We start from the raw sequence: 22,721 nt of genomic DNA on the forward strand, positions 1-22,721 counted from the left end.
AATGTGGAAAACGTTATAGTCTCTTAAATAATAATACACAGTACCTTAGAATTTTTTTAAAAGATATACTAAAAGAAAAATTATATATTTCCATTGGTCTGACTTTCTACTTTTTATTTTTTCACAGAAGTTTCCTCTATCATAAAAAAGAAACCAAATCAAGCTAAACGAGGAGTGAGTATTATGTATAAAATATCTGGTAGTCAAGCTCTAGCTTGGCTTATGCACTCAAGAAAGCCACCTTTGTCACGTTACTTTTATTTATTGTGAGCCATATTATAATGTGTCGCTCTGCACTGAAAAGTGGTTTTTTGTTCAATGTGGTGAATGTTATACTTAGTGAAGATTTTCTAGAATGAGTGTTTAACATTTCTCTGTCAATGACAAAAATCTGGAAAAAGCCAGCAGAGGCTCCCTGGGAGTTTCTGTCATGTTTACGTTTCTAAAAGTGATGCCATCTGGTCAACTTGGGGGGTTGTCATCGGTTTAGAGCTCAGATGCCGTGGTTCCTTTCAGAGCCCCTGCTCTGGAGGCTGGCTCGGGGTTTGAATCCTGACCCTGTCACTTGCTGGCCGTGTGATCTTGGCTGAGTCACTTAATGGCAAGAGCATCAGGTCCTCATCTGTCACCTGGGGATGATGATAATGCCAATCTCATAGAGTCTCGAGGACGAAGTAATACCCCTCAGTGCACATTAGCTGTTGTTGGAAATGTTTCCAAACAGTTGGGGTAGAATGTAATCTTATACTATATCTTCTAGCTTGGGGCCAAAAAAGGAAGTTTGGGAGCCCAGAAACTGGCGAATACGTGCTTTAATGAAATTGAAAAACAAGCCCAAGCTGTAGATAAAATGAAGGAACAGGAAGACCTTCCGGCCAGGGCGGCACCTAAGGAAGAATCAATGTAAGTTTGATTGAGCAGAGTAATACGTTTCCAGTGACTAAAACTGTCAATTAAAGAACTCCGAGATCTGCTTTCCAAACGCTGTTTATTTTTACATATGTGTGTGAGGAGGATACTGCAGAATTTAGTTCTATGAAAACTGATACCTCAGGGATGTGTGGATTGGCAGGAGAGACTAGGTGAGGGAGGGCAGCCATCAGTTCCTGCTGAAGTTGTGTGGCAGGTAGAGAAACTGGAGTCCTCATGCTTTGCTGGTGGGATTGTAAACACAGAGTTACCACGTGACTCAACAACTCCACTCTTAAGTACATACCCAGAGAAATTAAAAGATACACCCACACATCTGCACAAAAACTTGTACATGTGTTCACAGGAACATTAATCCCTATAGCCAGAAAGCAGAAACAATCCCAGTGTCCATCAGCTAGTGAATGGATAAACAAAGAGTGGAGTATTATTTGGCCATAAAAAGGAATAAAGTACTGATGCATGCTATAGCATGGATGAATCCTGAAAAGTTTATTCTAACAAAGAAACTGGTCACAAAAACCACATATTGTATGAAATTGTTGCTGATTTCTCATCATCATTTAACTCACAGAACATAGGGGGCAGCACTAAACTGTATTTAGGTTAAGTATGATTTGAAATGCTCTGTAAAATTTACTGAATTGTCACAGACTTCACTTTTTTCTAGTTCTTCGCTAATTTCTTTGACTTAGCTGGGTTTTTTTTTTTTTTTTTTTTTGCTGATGAGTTTTTTTTACATTTTTTTTTGAGTTATAGTCATTTTACAATATTGTGTCAAATTACAGTGTAGAGCACAATTTTTCAGTTATACATGAACATATGTATATTCATTGTCACATTCTTTTCACTGTGAGCTACCACAAGATCTTGTATATATTTCGCTGTGCTATACAGTATAATCTTGTTTATCTAGTCTACATTTTGAAATTAGCTGGGTTTTTTGACACTGGAAAAGGGGGAAGGTTAAATCTGAGTGTGTTTGGAAGGGGACTCTGTCCAGGTCGCTCATGTATAAGATTTTCCCAGAGAACGTTTAAAATCCCTGCCTGATCCGAACAAAAGACATAGAATCCAGAAAGCAGCAGCTCCCTCCCTGCACATCAGGTGGATGGAAGTTAGAGTATTAATGGTAGAAACACCACCACCCTTAACTTGCATCTTCCATCAGGACTGTTTAACACAGCACAAAAGCGAAGATGCAGATCCTGGGGGTATATATGAAGTTGATTTAGGAACTTCAGAACAGCTTCACCTCCGCGCCCTGCCACCCTCCCACTCTGACCCACCACAGCTCAGTTTCCCCGAACCGGTGCCATGCCAGCTCAGAGAAGGTGCCCGTGTTTTCTGTTAGTCTCCTGCAAGTTCAGTTTCCTAATGGCTGTAAATAAAGTTATTTGCATTCACTTAGCTGTCAGGAGCAGTTTCTCGTCTACTCAGACTGAAACTCAGCTCTCAGTGCAGTAGCTTGACCCTCCCCGTGTGGCGGTTTCTCAGCCCATCCTCCGAGGTGTCTGTGTGCACAGCTGGTCAGAGGAGGCAGAGCTGCTCCCTGCACTTGACCTGAGTGTCTGCAAGCCCTCCTGTGAGCCGGGGCTGGGAGGGCTCCCTGCACGGAGTCCGGACTTCTTCATTCCATTAGTGCTTCCAGGGCCTGGGTGTTAAAGTGCACACTTTTAGGGGGAGGGTATAGCTTAAGTGGTAGAGCACATGCTTAGCATGCAGGAAGGTCCTGGGTTCAATCCCCAGCATGTCCTCTCAAAATACAAAAACTTAAATTACCTCCCCCCAAAATAAAATCATTAAATAAAAGTACACCCTTTTAATAAGGGATAGACCCAATCCCATGCCAGGTACCCCAAGAGGGAAGGTTTCCCCATCTCATGTGTTTCCAGTAGAACTTTTTCATTCCTGTTCATTCGTTTTCGGGATACTCTGTTACCACAGGTATATCTGTTCATGATTTTAAACAGATCTGTTGTTTTACTCCAAAAATTATACTTTGAAGGAGTATCATTTATTTTCCAAGCAATAATGTGGGTATATTGCATTACCTGATCTGTAGGAATAATAGGAAAGAAAACAAACTGCTAGATTAAAACAAAATAGAAATCCTGCTTGACTCACGAAGGAACAAAACAGCAAAAACAAGATTATTTTTTCCTAGTAAGAAATTCTGTTGTCATCCCCTCTTACTATAGAGAAATGTATTTATATTATAATGGGATTCATATAGTGCCTGTCCTATGAGGAGTTCATGATATTTTACACAATTTTACAAAATGGATGATGGCTTAGAAATCCTGATAAGGTGGGTGTATCATTTTTCGAGGTCCTGAAGTTTTGTTGCTATCTTGCTAACATGATAAAATACTCTTCTTATTGCTAATATAGGCCTGCTTTTCTTTAGAAAAATAAAGTTCTTATAGCATTTTTAGAAATCTGAGGGTAAAGGACAGTGTTTGCCACATCTCTCCCCCGGGTGCATTACTTGTCACAGATATTTGATAGATAGAGGACGTGTCTCTGCCTGGTGGAGCTGAGGAGTGACCAGTCCATTTTAAATGCTCTCAGAGGCTGAGTCCATAAGGAGACCCTCAGGGAGACTTTCTTGTAAACTGAAGAATCGTTTTGCAATGAAGTAATCTTCTTTATCTATCTATTTCTAAAGTCAGATTTATGTATATTTTATCTTTAACCAAAGCAAACCAGTGAGACTAACCTAATACTTTTGATATGTGACATGGAAGGGATAAAATACTAGGCCAAGTAAGAAATTCTGCTCCTTACTATCCTGTATAGAAATAACTTCTGTGTACTCTATAATAGGTAGCATGAATTATTATTATCTGATTATAGGCAATATAAACCAAAACAGTAACGTAGGTTCAGTTGCATCCAAAAAGTGGCTGTAAACTCATTCAAATTCTCCTGAGCATCTACTCATAAAAGAACTTTAGGGAAAAAATGCCAACTTGCCTTCATAATTGTTCATCATGGAAGGAAGCAGAAAGCCAGAAGTATGAGTGACATGTGTAATATTCTTAGTATTTTAACTTAAGAACACAGAATTAAAGCTAAATTAAGGAACATTTGGTTTTTCTGGCAGTGTTTCATCGTTACGATTAGCTTATAAGGATCTTGAAATTCAGATGAAGAAAGATGAAAAGATGAACATGAGTGGCAAAAAAAAGGTAGAATCAGAGAGACTTGGCATGGGATTTGGAAACTGCAGAAGGTATGTAAGACTCTGCTTTCTTGGACTTAAGAATTTAAACCAGTTTGCTAATCATGAACGAATTTTTCCTTGTTAATTCCAAGTTCAGAAGTATTTTCTCATTATTCCGTTTCTTCAGTTGTTCTCTGCTCTCCACCCTCTGAATCCATGGGTTCTGCATTTGCTGATTCAACCAACTGTGGATCAAAACTATTGGGTGGGGGGGGGATTCCAGAAGGTTCCAAAAAGCAAAACTTGAATTTGCTGCGCATACAGCACTAAGGGCGACTGTTTACATTAGTATTTTCATCGTGTTTACAATTATGTCCGTAGCATTTACATTGTATTAGGTATTATTGGTAATCTAGAGATGACTTAAAGTGCAAAGTAGTGCAGCGGATTTTTGTGTCTGCTGGGGTCCTGGAACCAACCCCCCTTGGATACTGAGGGATGACTGTGTTCACTATAACATGAAAAATTCCAGATCTGATTCTTAGATAAAAGGAAATAATTCTGACTTATCATTAAGTGGATGCCACAAACATAACTGATATATATGACTGTATTTTGTATAATCAGTTACAGTCCTCACCAAGGTCCAGTATTTTTCAACGATTATACCAGAAAAAAATTTTTTTCTTATTGCTCATGTTTTCAACCACACTAATAAGTATATTTTTATGGAGAGTATAGATTAAAACATTCATTCTTTGGTGAACACAAGTGTCTCCGTGAACTAACGTATTTTGTTCCATTTTATTCTCGACTTTCTCAAGTGGTATTTCACATTCAGTGACTTCCGACATGCAGACCATTGAACAGGAGACGCCAATCACAGCAAAACCGAGAAAAAAGTATAGTGATGACAGTGATGACTCCTATTTTACTTCCAGCTCAAGGTAATCTGTTAAAAAAACATCCTTGAAGTGTTGTTTTGAAAGCAGTGATGGGTATGGACTTACTAGTTTATTTACGTTAGGAACGAATACAAATCAGTTTACTTCATTGTTTTTAAAGCTTTGGCTGGAGTCAAGTATGCCCTTTGGAAAAAAATTGGGGAAGCATTCTTCGGTGAATGATGTTTGCTGATAGTAAAATGTTTGGTAATAAAATCAGCAACCAAGAGTTAAAATTAGAGGCGGAGAAGTTGTGTTTATCTAAAATGTGAAGTGGAAGAAATACACAAAATCCCAAAGGCATACGCTGTTTAGTTAGAATATTTCACGACTCCACCTTCAACATATTCTTTTGTTTCAGAATACCAGCTTCTGGAGTCTCCAACTGGCTGAATAGAATATTAAATAAATGCTGTTTGTGTGTGCGAATTTATGAATGGAAAACGTTGTTGCTCTCTGAGGGAGGGGGTCCAGGATAAGCCAAGTCCCTGTCCCTCAGCGCTCACTGTCCAGCAGGGACAAGTTGTCTAACCCCAGTGTGAAGCTGACCATGGAGGGGCCGTGGTTCAGGTTCAAGCTGCCAGCAGGGGCTGGAGAACAAGTTTAAACTTGAATCGACTCAGTCCGTGCGGTTCCTCCAAGAACCTGACCAGCACAGGGAGAGGCCTGCTAAACGGGCTCCCAGTAAGCTTGGGATCTCAGGGGTGGGCACCAGCTGAGGAGGGCACGTGAGAGTGGCCTGGATTTGAAGCCTGGCTGTGCCACTTAGTGACTGTGTGACCTTGGCCCAGCTGTTCAGCCTCTCTGTGCGGCAGCTTCCTCCTCTGTAAGTCAGGGACACCAGCAGTATCAACCTCACAGGGCTGTGTGCGGGTTAAGTGAGTTAAACCATACAGAGCTTTCGGAATAGTGCTTGACTATGTATGATTCACGTCATGTTCAGCTGTTATTATATCGAAACTCAGTTCAAGAGACATGTGACTCAGTCTAAATGTTTCATTACTATTGTTAGATACTTAAGTTAACCACATTGAAGGCCACCTGCAAATTTGCAGTTTAAGAAAATTGAATGTGTGCCTGTCAGTAAATGGGCGGTCCTTACAAGAGACACCATCACTCACATCCCAAAGGGCCTCACTGTTACCTGATAATTATACAGGCTTGAAACATTTTCATATACAAAGCAGATACAAATACATGTTAACTATTTAATTAGATTCTAATCGTGAAATTATATATTCTCCTATCAAAGTTCGAAGGTAAGGAGTTGTAATACAGAGAATTATCCTTAAACCATTCTCCTAGCCTAGCTTCACATTATTTCAATCCAAATATTTTACCGAAAAAGGTCAGTGGTTGAGAGGCGCTCCCCGTCAGTGCTCTCAGGGGCAGAGATGGCTGTATGCTCCCCTCTCATCAGTAACCTGTGTAACGCTGCAGGTTTCAGGTCCCTTAGAGGTGACTCCCAAATCATGCCTTTTAAAATATTTAAATTCATTTTCTTCAGGATAAAATTAGATGTCTAACTTGATTTGAAGGCTGCATGCGTGTCAGGTCACCTGAGAGGTGCGCCCGCGGTGAAGGGATGAGTCTGGGTGGAGGAAACGCCTGGTGGTGCAGGGTCTGCCCTCGCCTGCTTGGCTTCTCCACAGAACCTTTTTGATGATTTTGGTGCTCATTCGTCACAACTCCTGCAGCTGAGAGCTTAGGAGAGTAGAGGGAGGAAGTTGGAAGTCCCATCGCTACTGCTTTGCGACCCCTGAGCTGGAAGGAGAGGCCACTGCAGTGAGGACGGGCCGTGCGTCTCGCCCGCCCCAGGCCCCTGACAGGCTCCGGGGGGACCTCACCTGCCTGTCGGGAGACTCCCGCCCCCAAAGCTCCTTCGGAGGAGTTCGCCCTCGAGGCCTTTGTTGCTATGAAATAATTATTTATGGTTTGAAGCCAGATTGCAGGTGGCAGTTTTTACGTTGACCACACACACCGGGTTCCTGCCAGAGACCCTGGTGCGTCATTTATCCTCACCTGCGGTTGTCTGATAGGGACGCAGACGCCTCTGATGGTCCTCCTGGGTCGTAACCGCTGTTGGCAGAACAATACTCACTTTGACAAATAAAGTAAAATGAACGTGGACTCGGGAAGCAGGCATATACCACGAAGAGCTCTCATGGCTTCCAAATTATTCATTAGCCCATTAGAAATTGAATATTATGAATTATGAAAGAGTGCTGTTTCTGTTAAAAATAAGATCAACCATATCTTTGGGGTTTTTTGTTGTTGTTGTTATTGAGTTCCATTATTTCCAGGATGTAAACAATGCAATTATATATGTAGTACAAAATAATGAAACTAGAACAATTTGTTCAGCCTTATAAAGCCGGTGTGGGGAATACACAGTTGTCTGTAGCTATGAATCAGATACGTGATATCAGGGTGCTCTTAGCAAGAGATTGCAAGGAATGTCTTCAGGGTTGGATGAAGACAGAGTGGGAGGGCGAAAATAAAAGTGAAAAGCATTAAGGACTAGGATCCAGAAATCGCAACATAAAAAAGTCAATAAAGATGTAGAGAGCCAGGTCAGCTGTTGTGTTTCTGAGCAAAGGCAGGTGCCCCACAGCCATCCTCACCCTACCCTCACCGCATCCTTCCCATGGGCATCTGGAGGCCTGGCTGGGCATCTGCCTGCTCCACAGTGAGCTGCTGTGTCCTTCCCACAAGGTGTGAGAGCAGAGAGCCTCTCTGGGTGAATGGGGGGAAGAGCACCCACGCCCTCCCCGCCCCCTCCCCACCCCGCGGCAGCCCAGAGAACCCTGTGTAACGGGCTCCTGCTAATCAGCAGGACCCTAACAGAATGGCTTTCTCTCTCCTGATTTTTGAATTGCCCAATCATTAAAAAAAAATAAAAAATTCTGTTGCCCCTACATTCCAGGATAAACCCTTTGGCTTATATGAATGAAGAATATTTCCTTAGAGTGATAGTAAATTGGAAAAACCCTGAGTCCCAGTACCTCCAAGTTGTGAAGAGCCAGGGAGTTCGACTCACCCCTGTCCAGTGCTTGCCCCCGCCAGAGCCCTCCGGGGGACCACGCAGCCCCCTCTCACTCCTCCTCCCTGAGGCAGCCGTTCAGTCCACGGGCAGCTCCGGGGGAAGCGCTGTCTTATGCTTACACGTCTCCTTGGGTTTCTGAGCTGAGATCAGCCATCCCCACGTGAGCAGGGACTGGGTATGTCTCCTTGCCACACGTCCTCACCCAGTGGAGGAGTCCCTGAGCCCTCATAGGTGCTTATTAAGTAGTTTTAAAATTCCTCATAGAACTGGTCTTGGTTCTTCCACTTGGGCCCTTACAAATATGTCCCTCAAATATTTGAAGGTAGCTTTGCAGGCCAGTATGTGCGCCATATCCTTCAAAACTTCGTTCTCAGATGTGACCCCAAGCCTCTTTGTTGTCCTGGTCTCTTCTCTGCACAGGGCTTGTTCGTCTCTTTTCCTCCAAGCAGAGCCTGTGGCTCAGGGCTCATCCACCGGTCAGCCCCCGGAGAGCCTGGTCATTTTCTAGCTGGAATCCAGATGTACTTTGAACACTGCCTGTTTCCCTTCTTGGGGAGAGAAGGCTAGCGTAACAAGATTTGTTCCTAATGACCTCCTCACCAGAGAAGGCAGAAACCACATTTGGAAATTCTGGTTTTTTTCTATTATCCATATAGAGTCATGCCATCTGCTTCCAACAAGTTTATCCACCCCCCTTTGTTTTCCTGCGAGAAAAAAAAAAGTGTATTTATTCTTATTCCCAACCCCCCAGTCTTAGCTCATCTGGGTCCCTGGCCTATTCTTACAGCTTCCTGCCACCTTCCTGTGTCCACCTTTGATCACGAGCCCCCCTGACAGCCCAGGCCTTCCATCTTTGAATGTGACCTCCTCGTGGCCTCGGAGCTTGGTGCTCACCTTGTTTCCTGTGTGCCTCTGTTCTTAATCTCTGCAGAAAGCCCGGTGACACTTTTGAAAGCCTCCACCTTCTCCTCCATCATTTTTCCTTTCCTAAGACCTGAGCATCGGAATCTGGAATCTGCCTCTCTCTTCTGAACCTCTCGAACCGTCTTCATAAGGAGTGCATGTCTGGCCGGGCCTTCTCCATCCTAAGTTGACATGAATTCTGAGATGGCTCTTGCTATTAGGGCTCTGGCACATCTGCCTCGCCCGTCAGTCTCTGTCCCGTTCCAGGCAAACCCTGCTGCTCTTGGTCAAGGTTTTTTTCCTCCTGCCTCACAAGACCAAAAGCTGCCACTGAGTTCTGCTCTCTGAGCAATGTCCTGCTCAGTGGTGCTCAGCTAATGAAAGTGTAAACCGCCCAGAAGGCCAGCTTCTCCCCTGAGATGCTTTGACCAAGTTCACCTCAAGCTCTAGGCTGAGTGAGCATCTGCAGGCTGGTCCAGGGACCAGCAACCGGAGCTCTGTGTCTGAGTCCAGGAGGAGGCTGATAAGCACCACTTACACTAAGTGGTAGCTACTGTTAGGAGTGGTGCCTTACACTGTGGCTAACGGGGCAGGACTGCCAACAAGAAGCTCCTCAGGTGGGGACAGTTCTCCAGGCCCCACAGCATTATTTATGACTGAGTAACCTGTAATGGGTGACGCTCGAAGATGTCATGTGCTGTTGGGATAGGCTAGGTTATGCAGCAGCGATAAGTGTCCCCCCACCATCTTAAAGGCTTAACACAGCGATGGCTTATATCCTGTTCACCAAAGTCAGCTGAGGGTGCAGGCGATTTGCCAGATTGCCTGTCCTTCTGGTGGCACCTTGACTGTCCAGATGGATGGCAGTTTCACCTGCCCGAGGCTGCAGCACCTGGGAAACACGACCTCTTCCAGGAGGCAAGGGGAGGGAGGACTGGGCACTTGAAAGGACTTGGAAGTGACTTGCCTTGTGTCTGCTCCCGTTACGTTGGCCAGATCATATGTCTGCCCCCAACTTCAGGGGGGCGGGGAAGTGCAGTACCCATATCCCGGATGTGGGTGGACATCAGTAAGGTCCTGCAGAGTCACTGTCACGCTCTCTCTCACAGGTACTTCGATGAGCCAGTGGAGTTAAGGAGCAGTTCTTTCTCTAGCTGGGATGACAGTTCAGATTCCTATTGGAAAAAAGAGGCCATCAGAGACACGGACACAGTTCTGAAAACCACAGGCTGTGCAGACAGGTAGGAGCCAGGGCCATGGGGCTGTGGATGGGGAGTCTGTGCGTCCCTAGGGGGTTCTCCAGGACCAGTGAGTGACCATGTTCTACTCCTCCAAGAGTATTGTTCGCGCCCTGGTCTGTTTTCTGACCTCACTGTTTGCCTTTCCCAGAATGTCATGTAGTTGGAGTCGCGCGGTGCCTGGCCCCGTGGGGCGGGCTCCTCTGGCTCCTCTGAGCGCACGCGAGACTCCTCAGCTCGCTGCGCTCATTCCTCTGTAACTTGGAGTCTGTTTATCTATCTACCTTTCGGAGAACCGTCTCCAGTATTTGGTGATTATGATGGAGGACTGTGTAAAGCATTGTCCCACCCTCTGAGAGTGCAGGGGACACTGCCCATACGTTGGGACAACAGGTGTAACCTGCGATTGTCCTGGGTAACTGGAATATTCCGTCATCCTCCTCATTTTGTGTCCTGCCTCCTGTGGAGCAGTGTCTTACACGCATCACAACGTGTTCACCATTTACTAATTGGTCCATGGACCTGCAGAGTGAAGTAACAGGCCTATTTTAAATGGGAAAATTCCTTCAAATGTTGTGTGGTTTGGATATTTATTCACTTTTTTAATTAAAAATTTCAGGCTTTTTAAAGTGGCCTGAAATCCTTTTACAAGACTCCTGCTGTTGCTTTTTAAAAAGTAAAATGGCATGTGCATACATTATAAATGAGAAATGCATTTGCCTTACCTCAAATCAGTTTAATCTATTTTGGCTATTTTTGTTTGTTGGCTTTTGTTTTTTGTGCTGAGAACCCTTAAGATCTACTCTCTTCCGACAGCTCGAGTATGCACTACAGGATCATTGACTGTGGTCACCAGGCTGTACCTTAGATCCCCAGAACTCATTCACCTGATAAATGAACGTTTGTTCCCTTTGACCAACATCTGCCCATTTCCTCTACCCCCCAGCCCCTTGGAACCACCAGTCTACTCTCTGTTTCTCTGAGTTCAACTTTTAAAAAATTTTTAGATTCCACTTATAAGTGAGGACATACAATGTTTGTCTTCCTCTGTCTGGCTTCCTGTAGTGCAGTGCCCTCCAGTCTCATCCGTGCTGTCGCAGGTGGCAGGGTTTCCTCCTTTCTTGTAGCAGAATATTATTCCGTTGTATATGTATGTATGAATGTATATATATCAAATTTTCTTTATCCATTCACCACCGATAGGCACTTAGGTTGTTTCCATATTGTGGCTGCTGTGAATAATGCGGCCATGAACATAGGAGTGCAGAGATCTCTTCAAGATACTGATTTTGTTTCCTTCGGATATATACCCAGAAGTGGGATTACTGGATCATATGGTAGCTCTATTTTTATTTTTTTGGCAAACCTCTGTACTGTTTTCCATATGGCTGTACTAATTTCCATTCCCACCAGTGGTGTACAAAGGTTCCCTTTTCTCCAGTCCTCACCAACACTTATCTCTTGTTTTTTGTGGGTTTTTTGATAATAGCCATTTTAATGGGTGTGAGGTAATATCTCATTGGGCTTTTGATTTGCATTTATCTGATGATTAGTGATGTTGAGCCCCATTTCATGTGCCTGTTGGCCGTAAAGTTCCCTCTTAGAACTGCTTTTGCTGTATCTCTTAAGTGCTTCCATTTTCATTTGTTTTAAGATGTCCTTTGGTTTCCCTTTCGATTTCCGCTTTGGCCCTTCAGCTGCCCGCGAGTGCGCTGCTGAATTTCATGCTTGTGAACTTGCCGCTTTTCCTCCTGCTGTCGGTTCCTATTTCCGTACCATTGTGGTTGGAAAAGACACTTACTGTGATTTCAGCCTTCTTACATTTGCTAAGACCTAACATGCTTCAGATTTGTTTGTGACCTAGCATCTGATTTATCCTGGAGAATGTTCTCAGTGCACTTGAGAATGTGCTCTGCTGCTGTTGGATGGAATGCACTGAATGTGTCTGCTGATCCATTTGGTTCAAGTCCAGTTTTCCGTATTGACTTTCTCTCTGGGTGATCTGCCCACTGTTGAAAGTCGGGCATTGAAGTCCCCTGTTACTGCTGCAGCACATTTTCTCCCTTTGGATCTGTTAATATTTGCTTAATATTTGGGTGCTCCTGTGTTGGGTGCATAAATGTTTACAATTGTTATATCCTTTTGATAAATTGACCCCCTAATCATTCTGTAATGACTTTTGTCTTTGTCACAGTTTGTGACTTAAAATCTGTTTTGGCTGATACACACATGTTTTGGTTTCCATTTATGTGGAATATCTTTTTTCCATCTCTTCACTCTTAGCCCTAAAGCTGAAGTGAGTCTCTCATAGGCAGCATGTAGTTGTATCTTGTTTATTTTTTTTAATCTGTTCAGATACTGTGTCTTGATTGGAGAATTTAATCTATTTATATTTAAAGTAATTGCTGATGGGTAAGGATGTACTGCTGCTCTCTCAGTCACTGTTGTCTGGCTGTTCTGTAGTCCTTCTGATCCTTTCTTCCTCTCTTGCTGTCTTCCTTCGTGATTTGATGATTTTCCACAGTGGATCCACTATAGGTTCTTGCCTTGTGGTTACCATGAGGCTTACATGAAACACCTTACAGTTACAGCAGTGTGTTTTAAGCTGATGACAGCTTAACTTAGATTGCATTCAAAACTCTACTCTTTAACTCTTCTCCCCTGAATTTGATGTCCCTGATGTCATAATTTACATGTTTATGTCGTGTGTCCACTAACAGATCATTGTAGCTATAGTTATTTTTACCACTTTTGTCTTTTAACCTTTATACTAGATTTAAGTGATTTAACAACTCTGTTACAGAATTAGAGTATTCTGAGTTTGATTACATACTTAACCTTTACCAGTGAGTTTTATACTTTCGTGTGCTTTCGTGTTACTAATTAGCATCCTTTCATTTCAGCTTGAAGAAATCCTTGTAGCATTTCCTATAAGACAAGGCTGGTGGCTGGCAGTTGTTTTTGTTTTTGTGTTTCCAGCACTTTGAATATATCATCCCACTATCTTCTGGCCTGCAAGGTTTCTGCTGAGAAATCTACTTATAGCCTTACAGGGGTTCCATCGTATGGAATGCATTTCTTTTTCTTGCTGCTATCAAAATTCTCTTTGCCTTTGATTTTTGACAGTTTCGTTATATGTGTCTTGGTGAAGACTTCTTTAGGTTGAAACTGTCTGGGGACCTATGAGTTTCCTGTACCTGGATGTCCATGTCTCTCTTCAGATTTAGGAAGTTTTCAGCTACTGTTTCTTTAAATAAGCTTTCTGCCCCTTTCTTCCTCTCTTCTCCTTCTGGGAATCCCATAATGTGTAATTGTTTTCTTTCTTTCACATAGGCTGCTTCACTGTTTTTCTTTTCTTTTCTTATTTCTCCTCTTACCAGATAATTTCAAATGGCTTGTCTGCAAGTTCACAGATTCTTTCTTCTGCTTGATTAAGTCTGTTGTTGATGTGTTCTATTGCATCTTTTCATTTCTTCATTGTATTCTTTAGCTCCGGAGTTTCTGTTTGGTTCTTTTATTTATTTATTTTTTTCTGTCTCTATGTTGAACGTCTCATTTTGTCTGTGTATTCTGTTCCTGATTTCACTGAGTTGTCCATCTGTGTTCTTGTAGGTTGATGAGCTTCCTTAAAACAATAATTCTGAATTTTTTGTCAGGCAATTCTTTGGGGTCAATTAGTGGAAAATTATTGCTTCCCTTTGTGGTATCATGTTTCCTTGATTTTTCATGTTCCTTGGAGTCTTGTGTTGCTGTCTTTGCATTTTAAGGGGCAGTCCCCTCCTCCAGTCTTTACTGCCTGGCTTTGAGAAATACTTTCAATAGTGAGCCCTGCCAGAGATGCTGAGGCTGTCTCAGACATTTTCTATGGATGCACTCACTCCACACTTCTTAGTATTTTGGGGGGAGGGTGAATTCTTAAGATGGTATGTCTTCCCTCAATCCCACAAAGCAGGGCCAGGTGCTGAGAGCCTCCTGCTTGCTTTCCCTAGGATGGTGCCCTGAAATGCTCAAGTTTGTGTGCTTTCTGCCAACTCCACAGAGTCAGGTTGGCTTTCTGCACATGCTCACTAGCTGTCTGCAAAGGCTTGCACTTACCATCTGTGGGGGCATGTGCAGGGAGCCAGCTATGGGGGCTGTGCATGCGTGAGGCATGCAGAGCATTGGAGGGCACCCATGGGCCAGCTGGGGGCTCCACAGGCAAAGTGTACCCAGTGGAGTCCAGGAAGTGGTTAGTAGAATCCGCGTGCCTTTAATGAGTTCTGAGCGCTGGCTGCTGTGCTTCCAGCCTCTCCCAGCCCCTAAGCTGTGCAGATCACCTCAGTATTCTGGGTGGGATGAGAAAGAAGTGGGCATCCTTGGCAGTGTCCCACACACCTGGGGAAACCGGGCACCCGCTCACCCACGGGAGAAATTGCAAGCCAGGTGGATCTCTCTTGGCACTGAGCTGTGCTGCCCTGGAGGAGGAGTGAAACTGTTCCTCTTAGCCTGATTAATGCATCCAGTCTTGGATTTTTTGCTCCTACAGTGCTGGAACCTCTCTGCCGGACTCCTGGACTCCCACAGGGGCATTCTCCACTGTGGCTGATTGTCAAAACCAGTGTTCTCTACAGGGGGATGATGGGAGGAAACTCCTGTCCCGCTGTCTTACTGATGTCATTTCTGTCTCGGCTGTTTCTAACTGTAGACCTACTGCTCGCCGCAAGCCAGACTATGAGCCAGTTGAAAATACAGATGAGGCCCAGAAGAAGTTTGGCAATGTCAAAGCCATTTCCTCAGATATGTACTTTGGAAGACAAGCCCAAGCTGATGTAAGTGTCCAGAAGGTTTCCGTGGGGGCCCCACGGAGCAGGAAGCAAGCAGGGCTGAGGGAGGTAGGGAGGAGGTGCTGGATGCTGAGTGAGACGGACTCAGGCTGCAGGGGACCCCTGGCCCCAAGTGTGGAGCCAAGCCTCACACCCAGGTCCTACTGACTATTCACCCCACTTTGCTGCTCCAGCTAGAGGAGTGATTGGAAGGTGGGGACTATGTCTCATGTTCTCTTATTCCTTTCTCAGTGTTCTGAATCCATTCAATATCTTCTGAATAAATTTCAGGCAATTTTTGATACAGCTGAAATTTTCCTTGTAGTTTTGTGACCGTAGTTAAATGAAGTATATAGATATATTTCTTGAAGGTGGATCAATTTCTTTTCAGTAGTTGCCTCTTTTCTCAGAAATGTTAATGAGCGTATCTTAGTGGAGCCCGGCTAAGCAGTAAGACTCAAATGGAGATGGAGAGCTGTAAGTTTTCCTCCTAATGCAGAAGCACTAGCGTGCTCATGCAAAACTCTTAGAGATACGTGTCATCACCAGGCTTCCAGCACAGTATAGAGAATCTGAGGTGAACTGATTTTGTTTTGTGGCTGTAGAACCTCCACAAGCACTTTGAGAGTCTTCAGAGTTGCCACTTGCCTATTCTCCACCCCCTAATATGTGCCTTGTTTTAAAGTTGACAACATTCAAGTTCAGTTACAAAATAGCATAATGTCTGTTGAGAGCTTGCTTCATGGAGTGGCCTCCTGGCATCTGGGTGAGAGGAGCACCGTGACAGAGATGTCACTCTCGCCCGCACCCCTGGCCGTCCTTGGCCCTGGCATTCCTGTTGATCTGTCTGCTCACAACCCGAGTATCATGCCAGCCCCCAGCCTGGCTGTTGTGGCTCCTCAGTGATTCTTTGCAAAATTGCTCATGGTTTTTGGAGCCTAATGTTTCCTTTCCCTGGTCCCCTCTAGTATGAAACCAGGGCTCGTCTGGAGAGGCTTTCGGCAAGTTCGTCCATCAGTTCAGCGGATCTGTTCGACGAGCAGAGGAAGCAGACCGCAGGTAATGGGGGCAGCGGCGGGGGCTCACAGTGTCGGTCTCCGGCACGCCTGTGGCATGCATATGTTGTCTCTGGATAGGACTTCTTACTTTTCCAAGATTATTAGCAGCCATTATTTGATGGCTCATCACCTCTGTAAGTCAGGCAGAGTGGAAGTTATTATTTCAGTCTTCGTTCGTGAAGAGACTTAAGTCGTGAAATGTGAGCAGCCTCCCCAGAGTTACCTGGCAGGTCATCCTCCTGAAACATGGTCATAGCTGGGCATTTCCGAGCATGGTGTGAACCTGGTGTCTGATTGGTGTGCTGTCATAGCCCTGGAGGTGACAGCTCTGGGCTCCTGTGACACTGCCCAACCCTAACTGTGACGCCTGGAGTATTTCAGGTCTCTTTTAGCCTCAGTCTCCTCCTCTGTATAGTGGGTGAACAATACCTACCTCACCAGCTTGTACTGGAGCATAAATGCGGTGCTTTATGTAAAGTGCCACCTAGGGGTCTGGCACATGGCAGTGGTAGGCAGAGCAGATAGAATAGGTGACTCCCCCAGCCTCCACCTTCTTGGGGAGACACAGTGGGGCTTAGGAAATGGGCAGGTGGAGAGCAGGGTCCAGACCCCGATGAGGAGATGCCTGGGGGCCCCCAGGAGTGAGCCTCATCGCACAGGCCCGTCAGGGATGCCTGGAACCGTGCCCCTCTCTGCTTGGGCCTCTGTCCCTGAGCCGTAGGGCAGCCATGTTCCAGCCCCACTCGAGCCTCAGTCAGGACAGGGGGAAAGGGGCAGGCAGCCCTCCACAGGGGCTGAGCGTCCCCTGCTGGAGGGGGAAGTTGTCCTGACAGAGGTCCCTCTTGTGTCACAGCTGGCACTAAAGGAGCAGGGTCCTCTGCAGCCATTTCAGGAGCCCACTTGTCAGCAGGAGAGCCCACGGGGTTAGATCTCCAAGGCCTTCAAGGCCCAGGACCACCTTCCCTCTCCTTGTTTGCAGCCCTGGAGGAGCTGGGCCTGGGCTTAGAGTGACCCACATGCGCAGCCACTTGGCCTTGCAGCCACAAAGAACAACTGCTTTCTGAGCCCAGACAGAAGCAGCGTCAACAGAGCAGGTCACGGGATCAGCCCAAGGGGTTGGGGCCGTCTGTGTTGGAGTTTGGGGGACATTGCAAGACACACGTGGCCCTTGGGTGCCACAGTGAGAGGGAGCTTTCTAGCCACAGGCGGGGCCCAGGGCCAGTGCTGGGTGCTGCCCTCTGGGCCAGGAGCATCCCGTGCTTCACCCTCAGGCCTCGAGCAGGAGGGGCGGCTTTCTGACTGGGTGTTTCCTGCGCTGGGGTGGGCGGGGGCAGATGTGGCTCATGGACTTGTGTTCTCATCTGGAACTCTCAGTGTCCTGACCTCCTGTCAGGATGACTCCCTTGTGTGACCTGCCCAGTAGGGGGTGCTCAGCCCCTGCAGAGGTCTCCCTGAAGCCCCACCTCGACCCCGCTTGCACGCAGGGTCCCCTGGCACAGGGGGAAGGTCAGTCCAGAGAACGTAACAGGTTCACCCCCTGCCACGTGTGTGTTTGTAATTCAAGTTGTTAGAAGTTTCGCTCTGGCACATTATTGTTTGTTTAAAAAAAACCTCCTAGAGGTTAAGCAAGTGGCCTTTCCAATTGTTAAAGGAGGTTGCCGCTGCCTGTGTTTACCTTCCTGCCCTCTTTCAGAGAACAAAGATCCATTAATTTTTTTTTTTCCCTATATGGGTCCCAGACAAGCTCCTGTCCTGGATAAGGACACCCTGGTGTGCGAGGCTGATCCAGGACACCCTGGGGTGTGAGGCCACCCAGGGCCCTCAGCCCCTCCCCAGCTGGCCCGTGTTCTGCTGCTCACAGCACCTCCATTCCAAGCCCGGATGGTTCAGACCACGATTACCCTCCATCTGCATCTCTCATCAGATGCCTTTAATAACTGCTCTAAATGTAAGAGCATTGAACAACTCTCATTAAATATTTACATTTTATTTAGAGTCCTTTTCAGCAAAGAGCAAAAGCCGGTTGTAGGAGAGTATTCTGTATCCCTTATCTGAGAATGTTTCCCCATCTGTGCCGTATCAATGCCACTGGGCAGATCATGGGATACCTTTATAATTTCTTTGGGGTTGGGGGAAGGATGGTTCCAAATCAGAAATGCCCCCTGATGAAGTGAAATCCTTCCTGGGGGCGAGTTCAACCGTGCCTTTCTCAAGGGCCATACCCTTTCAGGGTCTTGCGGGGAGGGACTGAGAAACAGTGAGTACTGGGTACTGCCTCAGAGGGTGCCAGGTGACAGAGCAGAGGTAGCTTTGTGAGAGCAATGTTGGAACAGAGAAGCTTAAACCCCAGCTCCCCTCTCGGTGTATTTCTTTCCGGAAAACCACTCTGGTCATTAGGATCAGACCATGCTCACCCAGAAAAGCCAGGATGCTGTAGATGCCCCTGTTCGGGCTCCACCCTCACTGCCCCAGCATCGTGGGGGCTCCATGGCCTATTTGCTGTTGTCCCTGGATCTCGAGGGCCCCTCAAGGCACCTGGCCACGCTCTCCTTTCCTCACTGCTCTGGCCCAGAGTCCAGGAATGAGGCCTCCAAAGCACTGACCTCAGTGTGCCGTCAGGCAGTGTTGTTTGGTTATTTGCTGCGTGTGTTTGTCACACGTCACAGCTGTGTGGTGGCATCTCCAACCAGGCTCAGTCACACAGACGCCGTCTCATCAGTCTGAGCCCGAGAAAGGCAGCCACGGCAGCACTTTGGTTCCACGTTACGCTTGTCATTCGTGTCATCTTGGAAACCCTCCTTCTTTTGGTTTGTTCCATTTCAGGGACGTTGGTACATGATGTTCTGTTAAACTCAGTGTTTGAACACCTGGGGGTTGTCCCAGGCTCTGCCAGCGTCCTCACTGGGCGCTCTGGCCCTCCCTCAGGCCAGGCCTTCCTCCTGCCTCCGGGCTGGGCTCCCACTGAGCCCACCTCCGCAGGCGATCTTTCAAAGCCCAGCCCAGTCGTCCTGAGTTTTAAATCCTCCCCCCAGGCTGGAGTGCAGCTCCTCCGCCGGCTCCACTTTGCCGGACTGTGGCCCCTGTTGGCCTTTCCAGGCTCATATCTTACTGTTTACCAGGTTAGGTTCCCTTTGCGCACTGCCACCGCCCTTCTGCTCCATCCAGTGGGCGTGATGCCGTCTGATGACCGTCTCCTCAGACTGGACCTGAGCCCTTCAAGGGTGGGACCTGTCCCTTCTCACCTCTGGACCCTGTGTGCCCAGCAGTGCCTGATGCAGAGGAAGCCCTTGGGGGAGCTGAGGGAGTGAATGGATGGGTAATGAATGAACTGGGGCACCCGCTGAGCTCCCGGAGCCGGGGCACTGGTCAGTGGGCCCCTCCATCAGGCTAAGCGCTGGAACCATGGTCCCCACCGCGCCAGCTCCTCTTCCAACACAGACAAGGATGTACTTTCCACCAACTCTGATGCCACGTGGCCAGTGACAGGTGCACAGGCCCTGTGTTCCTCTTCCAGCTGGAGCTTTAAAAGCCAGTGTGCAAGTTCTTGTTTCCTTCCCTATGTGGTGGCCGTGGAAGCTCCAAGTGGGAGGTGGCCTTATGGGCCTGAATCCCCAGTGCCTGTGACGAGCAGACAGCCTGCCTACCCACATGGGGCAGAGTGTCACCTGGCCTTCTAGACAGACACAGGGCCTCCACATTAACCCTGAGCACCGCATGGCTCTGCTTCCCCTGCCCTGGGCCTGCCCTCCCTCTCCCCAGGGCCTGTCTGGAGAAGGGACTCTCCATCTTCCTGGTAACTCGAGCCAGAAACCTGGGAGTCGTCCTTAATTCCTCTCCTTCCCAGCCTCCCGCTGCCAGTGGGTGTGTAAGCCTCCGCAGGACGCTCAGGCCCGTTGGCTCCTGATCCCACTGCCTCTGGCTCAGGCAGTGCTGCCAGTTGTGGGTGTGACTTCCCCAGTGGGCGATGAGCTCTGGAAAAGCAGGTCTGTGTTGTTCTCTGCACCAGACCCCCTGTGGCTGTCATGGGGTACCTGACTAGTTCATGGGTCAAGGAGCCTCTTCTGAGAAAGTGGCTTGAGCTGTCATTTCCTGGAGCCCATTGTGTAGCCTGGGCACACTTGGACAGCCTTTAACTACTGCCGCCTGTCCTTTCCTGTCCGCTGCCCCGGGCAGCCTCAGAGGAGACACAGCGCCCGGATACCAAAGGAGGAGACTTTGCAAAGATCAGGAGATCTTCAGTCAGTTTTCTCAAGTTTGGAGCCATCAAGCCCGGGGCAGCAGAGCTGCAGGGGCGGTTGGGAGGGCACCGCCTTGCTGGGGACCTGTCACCTCCTCTAGGAGTTGCCACGCATCATACCCCCAGGAGCTTAGACTGTTAGTGAGGATTAAGGAAGGAATGAAGCTGCATGATCGCAGAGGCTAAATCAGGTCCAAATTTGTTTCTCGGTCACAGATTCTGGGGAGCTGTGTTCCCTGGGGCCAAGGTGCCAGGCCCCTTTCATCTTGTTGCTCATGACCTCCATTCTCTATCTCACCTCATGCCCAATATGGTTGCTCTGGCTCTAGCCATCACATCTGTATCCCTGCTAGCAGGAAGGGGGAAGAAGGAAGGAAAAGGGCATGCCCCAGCTCTGCAAGGCGTTTCTGCTTACATCCCATTCACCAGAACTCTGTCACTGGGACACATCTTGTTGTAAGGTTTAGAAATTGGGGATCCTGTAGAGAGACGAGGAGGAGAGGAATGATGTGGGCACTTGGAGCACCTGGGGACTGAATGTAGTTGGTGAGGGATCGTGGTCCCATAACCGTCCTGCCTCAGCTGTGCTCTCTTTAAACATTTCTCAAGCTGGAAACTCATAAGTGAGGTGCTTCTGCTGAGGTCACCCTGCTGACCTCTGGTCCACATCTCCCTGGCCACTCTGGACCCCTCCAAATAATAGAGCAGCTGTGATGCTGGCCCTCTGCACTCAGGATCTCACACTAGCTCCTTGTTTCCTCCAAGACCCATTTTGCAGGCTGGCAACACCGCTATGCTGAGATTTGAACCCAAGTCCTGTCACTGGGCTGGGCTGCCGCTCCGTCATTGGCAAAGGGCTACAGAACTTGAAAAAATCAGGGGGGAGGCAAAGAGGCAAGAACCCACACCTGGGGCCCCTCCTGCATGGTTGGCATGGGAACAGCACTGTGGGCAATCACTGTCTTTTCTGGGTGGTGTCCCTTCTATTTTGTTCTTGGAAGGAACTACTACTGCGTAAGGGACAGGCAGGTGTAAACAGGTCATGTGTGGAGCCAAGGGGTAACTGGGCTGGCTCCCTGGAGGACCTGCAGGGTTTGGATTCACTCACAAAGTCTCCGAGCCTTATTATAACTATGTGACAAAAGTGCACCACGCAAGACCGGTTGTCAGCTCTGGGGACCCCTTATGTGTGATAACGTGACACACTCCACCTGTGTTGGTTCAGCATGCTAATGTCTGTGTTGGGACAACCAAAACTTAAGCAACAGAAACCCAGCTGACGCCAGCCTCAGTAAAGGTGAGGGGTCAGCCCCCGGGCCTGGAGCACTGGCAGTGAGCTCAGAGTCAGCTAACAGCCTCCAAACAGCCTCACCTGACGCTGGCTCACCTCCCTGGCTGAGCCTCATTCTCTCCTGCCGCGACAGGCTTCCTCCTTCCCTCCTTGAGAGTCAGTGGGAGGGGGGACAGCCCTGATCACAGCCAGTTACAGCGGTGCCTCATCCCTGCCAATAACTCATCCCCGCTGTTAACCAGGGAGCAAGCAAACAGCTCCTCCCCCTTGAGTATACTGCAGTCCCAGGAAGGCTCCGATTGGCCAGCTCCGGGTCACGTGTCCACACGCGGCTGGGGGGGTCGAGGGAAGGGATTTTTCCCAGAGGAAGGGAGGAGGGCTTTTACATAAAGAGGGGAAGGGACGCTGAGCCCACAAAACCCACAGGTGTCTGCCCATCTGCCACTTACTGAGTACTTACCTGTCAGGTCTTGTGTTAAGCACCTGGAGGAAACAGGGGCCCAGAGAGGGTAATAAACCTCTCCAAAGGCACACAGCTTGGAAGTGGCAGTGCCAGCATTTGAACCTGTGACAGTCCGAAGACCTAGTACTGCATCTTCTCACATGAGGTCTTGCAGCTGGTTCGTAGCCAGGCTGGTGCTGAAACCCAGTGCAGGGTCCTTTTCCCTTAAACGCAGCGGCTGCTTGTGGGAAGCAGGAGGGGAGGGGGCGCCGGCTGTGCTGTTGCTGAGCTAGAGTGATGAGTCAGCGTGTGCTCTGTGTGCAGGAAACTACAACCTCACGAGCGTGCTGCCCACGGCTCCCGACATGGCCCAGTTCAAGCAGGGGGTGAGATCTGTTGCTGGGAAGCTCTCCGTCTTTGCTAACGGAGTCATGACTTCAATTCAGGTCAGTGAAGCTGGGATGGCGTTAACAGAGCATGATGGTGGGTTCATAGTTCTGAAAATGAGATTTGGACCACTCTTCAGTTGCTGGAAAATTAGATTTTATATTATTGATTTATATGTTTGCTACAGTGTAACCCAGGACATCAAGAAAATCAGAAATGATAATTTCATGTTTGTTTAAATTTTCTAATTTATGACTGTAGAGGAACTGTTACA

General features: G+C 47.4%; 1 protein-coding gene across 1 annotated transcript in view; it reads left to right on the plus strand.

Moving 5' to 3' along the window:
- Positions 1-22,721, plus strand: part of ARFGAP3 (ADP ribosylation factor GTPase activating protein 3) — a 46,225-nt gene that overhangs the window by 21,224 nt on the left and 2,280 nt on the right. Inside the window, exons 8-15 of the mRNA XM_031463389.2 lie at positions 128-174; positions 761-903; positions 4,040-4,168; positions 4,924-5,046; positions 10,102-10,233; positions 14,915-15,038; positions 16,001-16,091; positions 22,385-22,506. Of these exons, the coding sequence (XP_031319249.1) occupies positions 128-174; positions 761-903; positions 4,040-4,168; positions 4,924-5,046; positions 10,102-10,233; positions 14,915-15,038; positions 16,001-16,091; positions 22,385-22,506 (911 nt within the window). The remainder of the gene's footprint in view (positions 1-127; positions 175-760; positions 904-4,039; positions 4,169-4,923; positions 5,047-10,101; positions 10,234-14,914; positions 15,039-16,000; positions 16,092-22,384; positions 22,507-22,721) is intronic.

The sequence above is a fragment of the Camelus dromedarius genome, chromosome 11 (assembly GCF_036321535.1).
Source record: "Camelus dromedarius isolate mCamDro1 chromosome 11, mCamDro1.pat, whole genome shotgun sequence".
Taxonomy (NCBI): Eukaryota; Metazoa; Chordata; class Mammalia; order Artiodactyla; family Camelidae; genus Camelus; species Camelus dromedarius.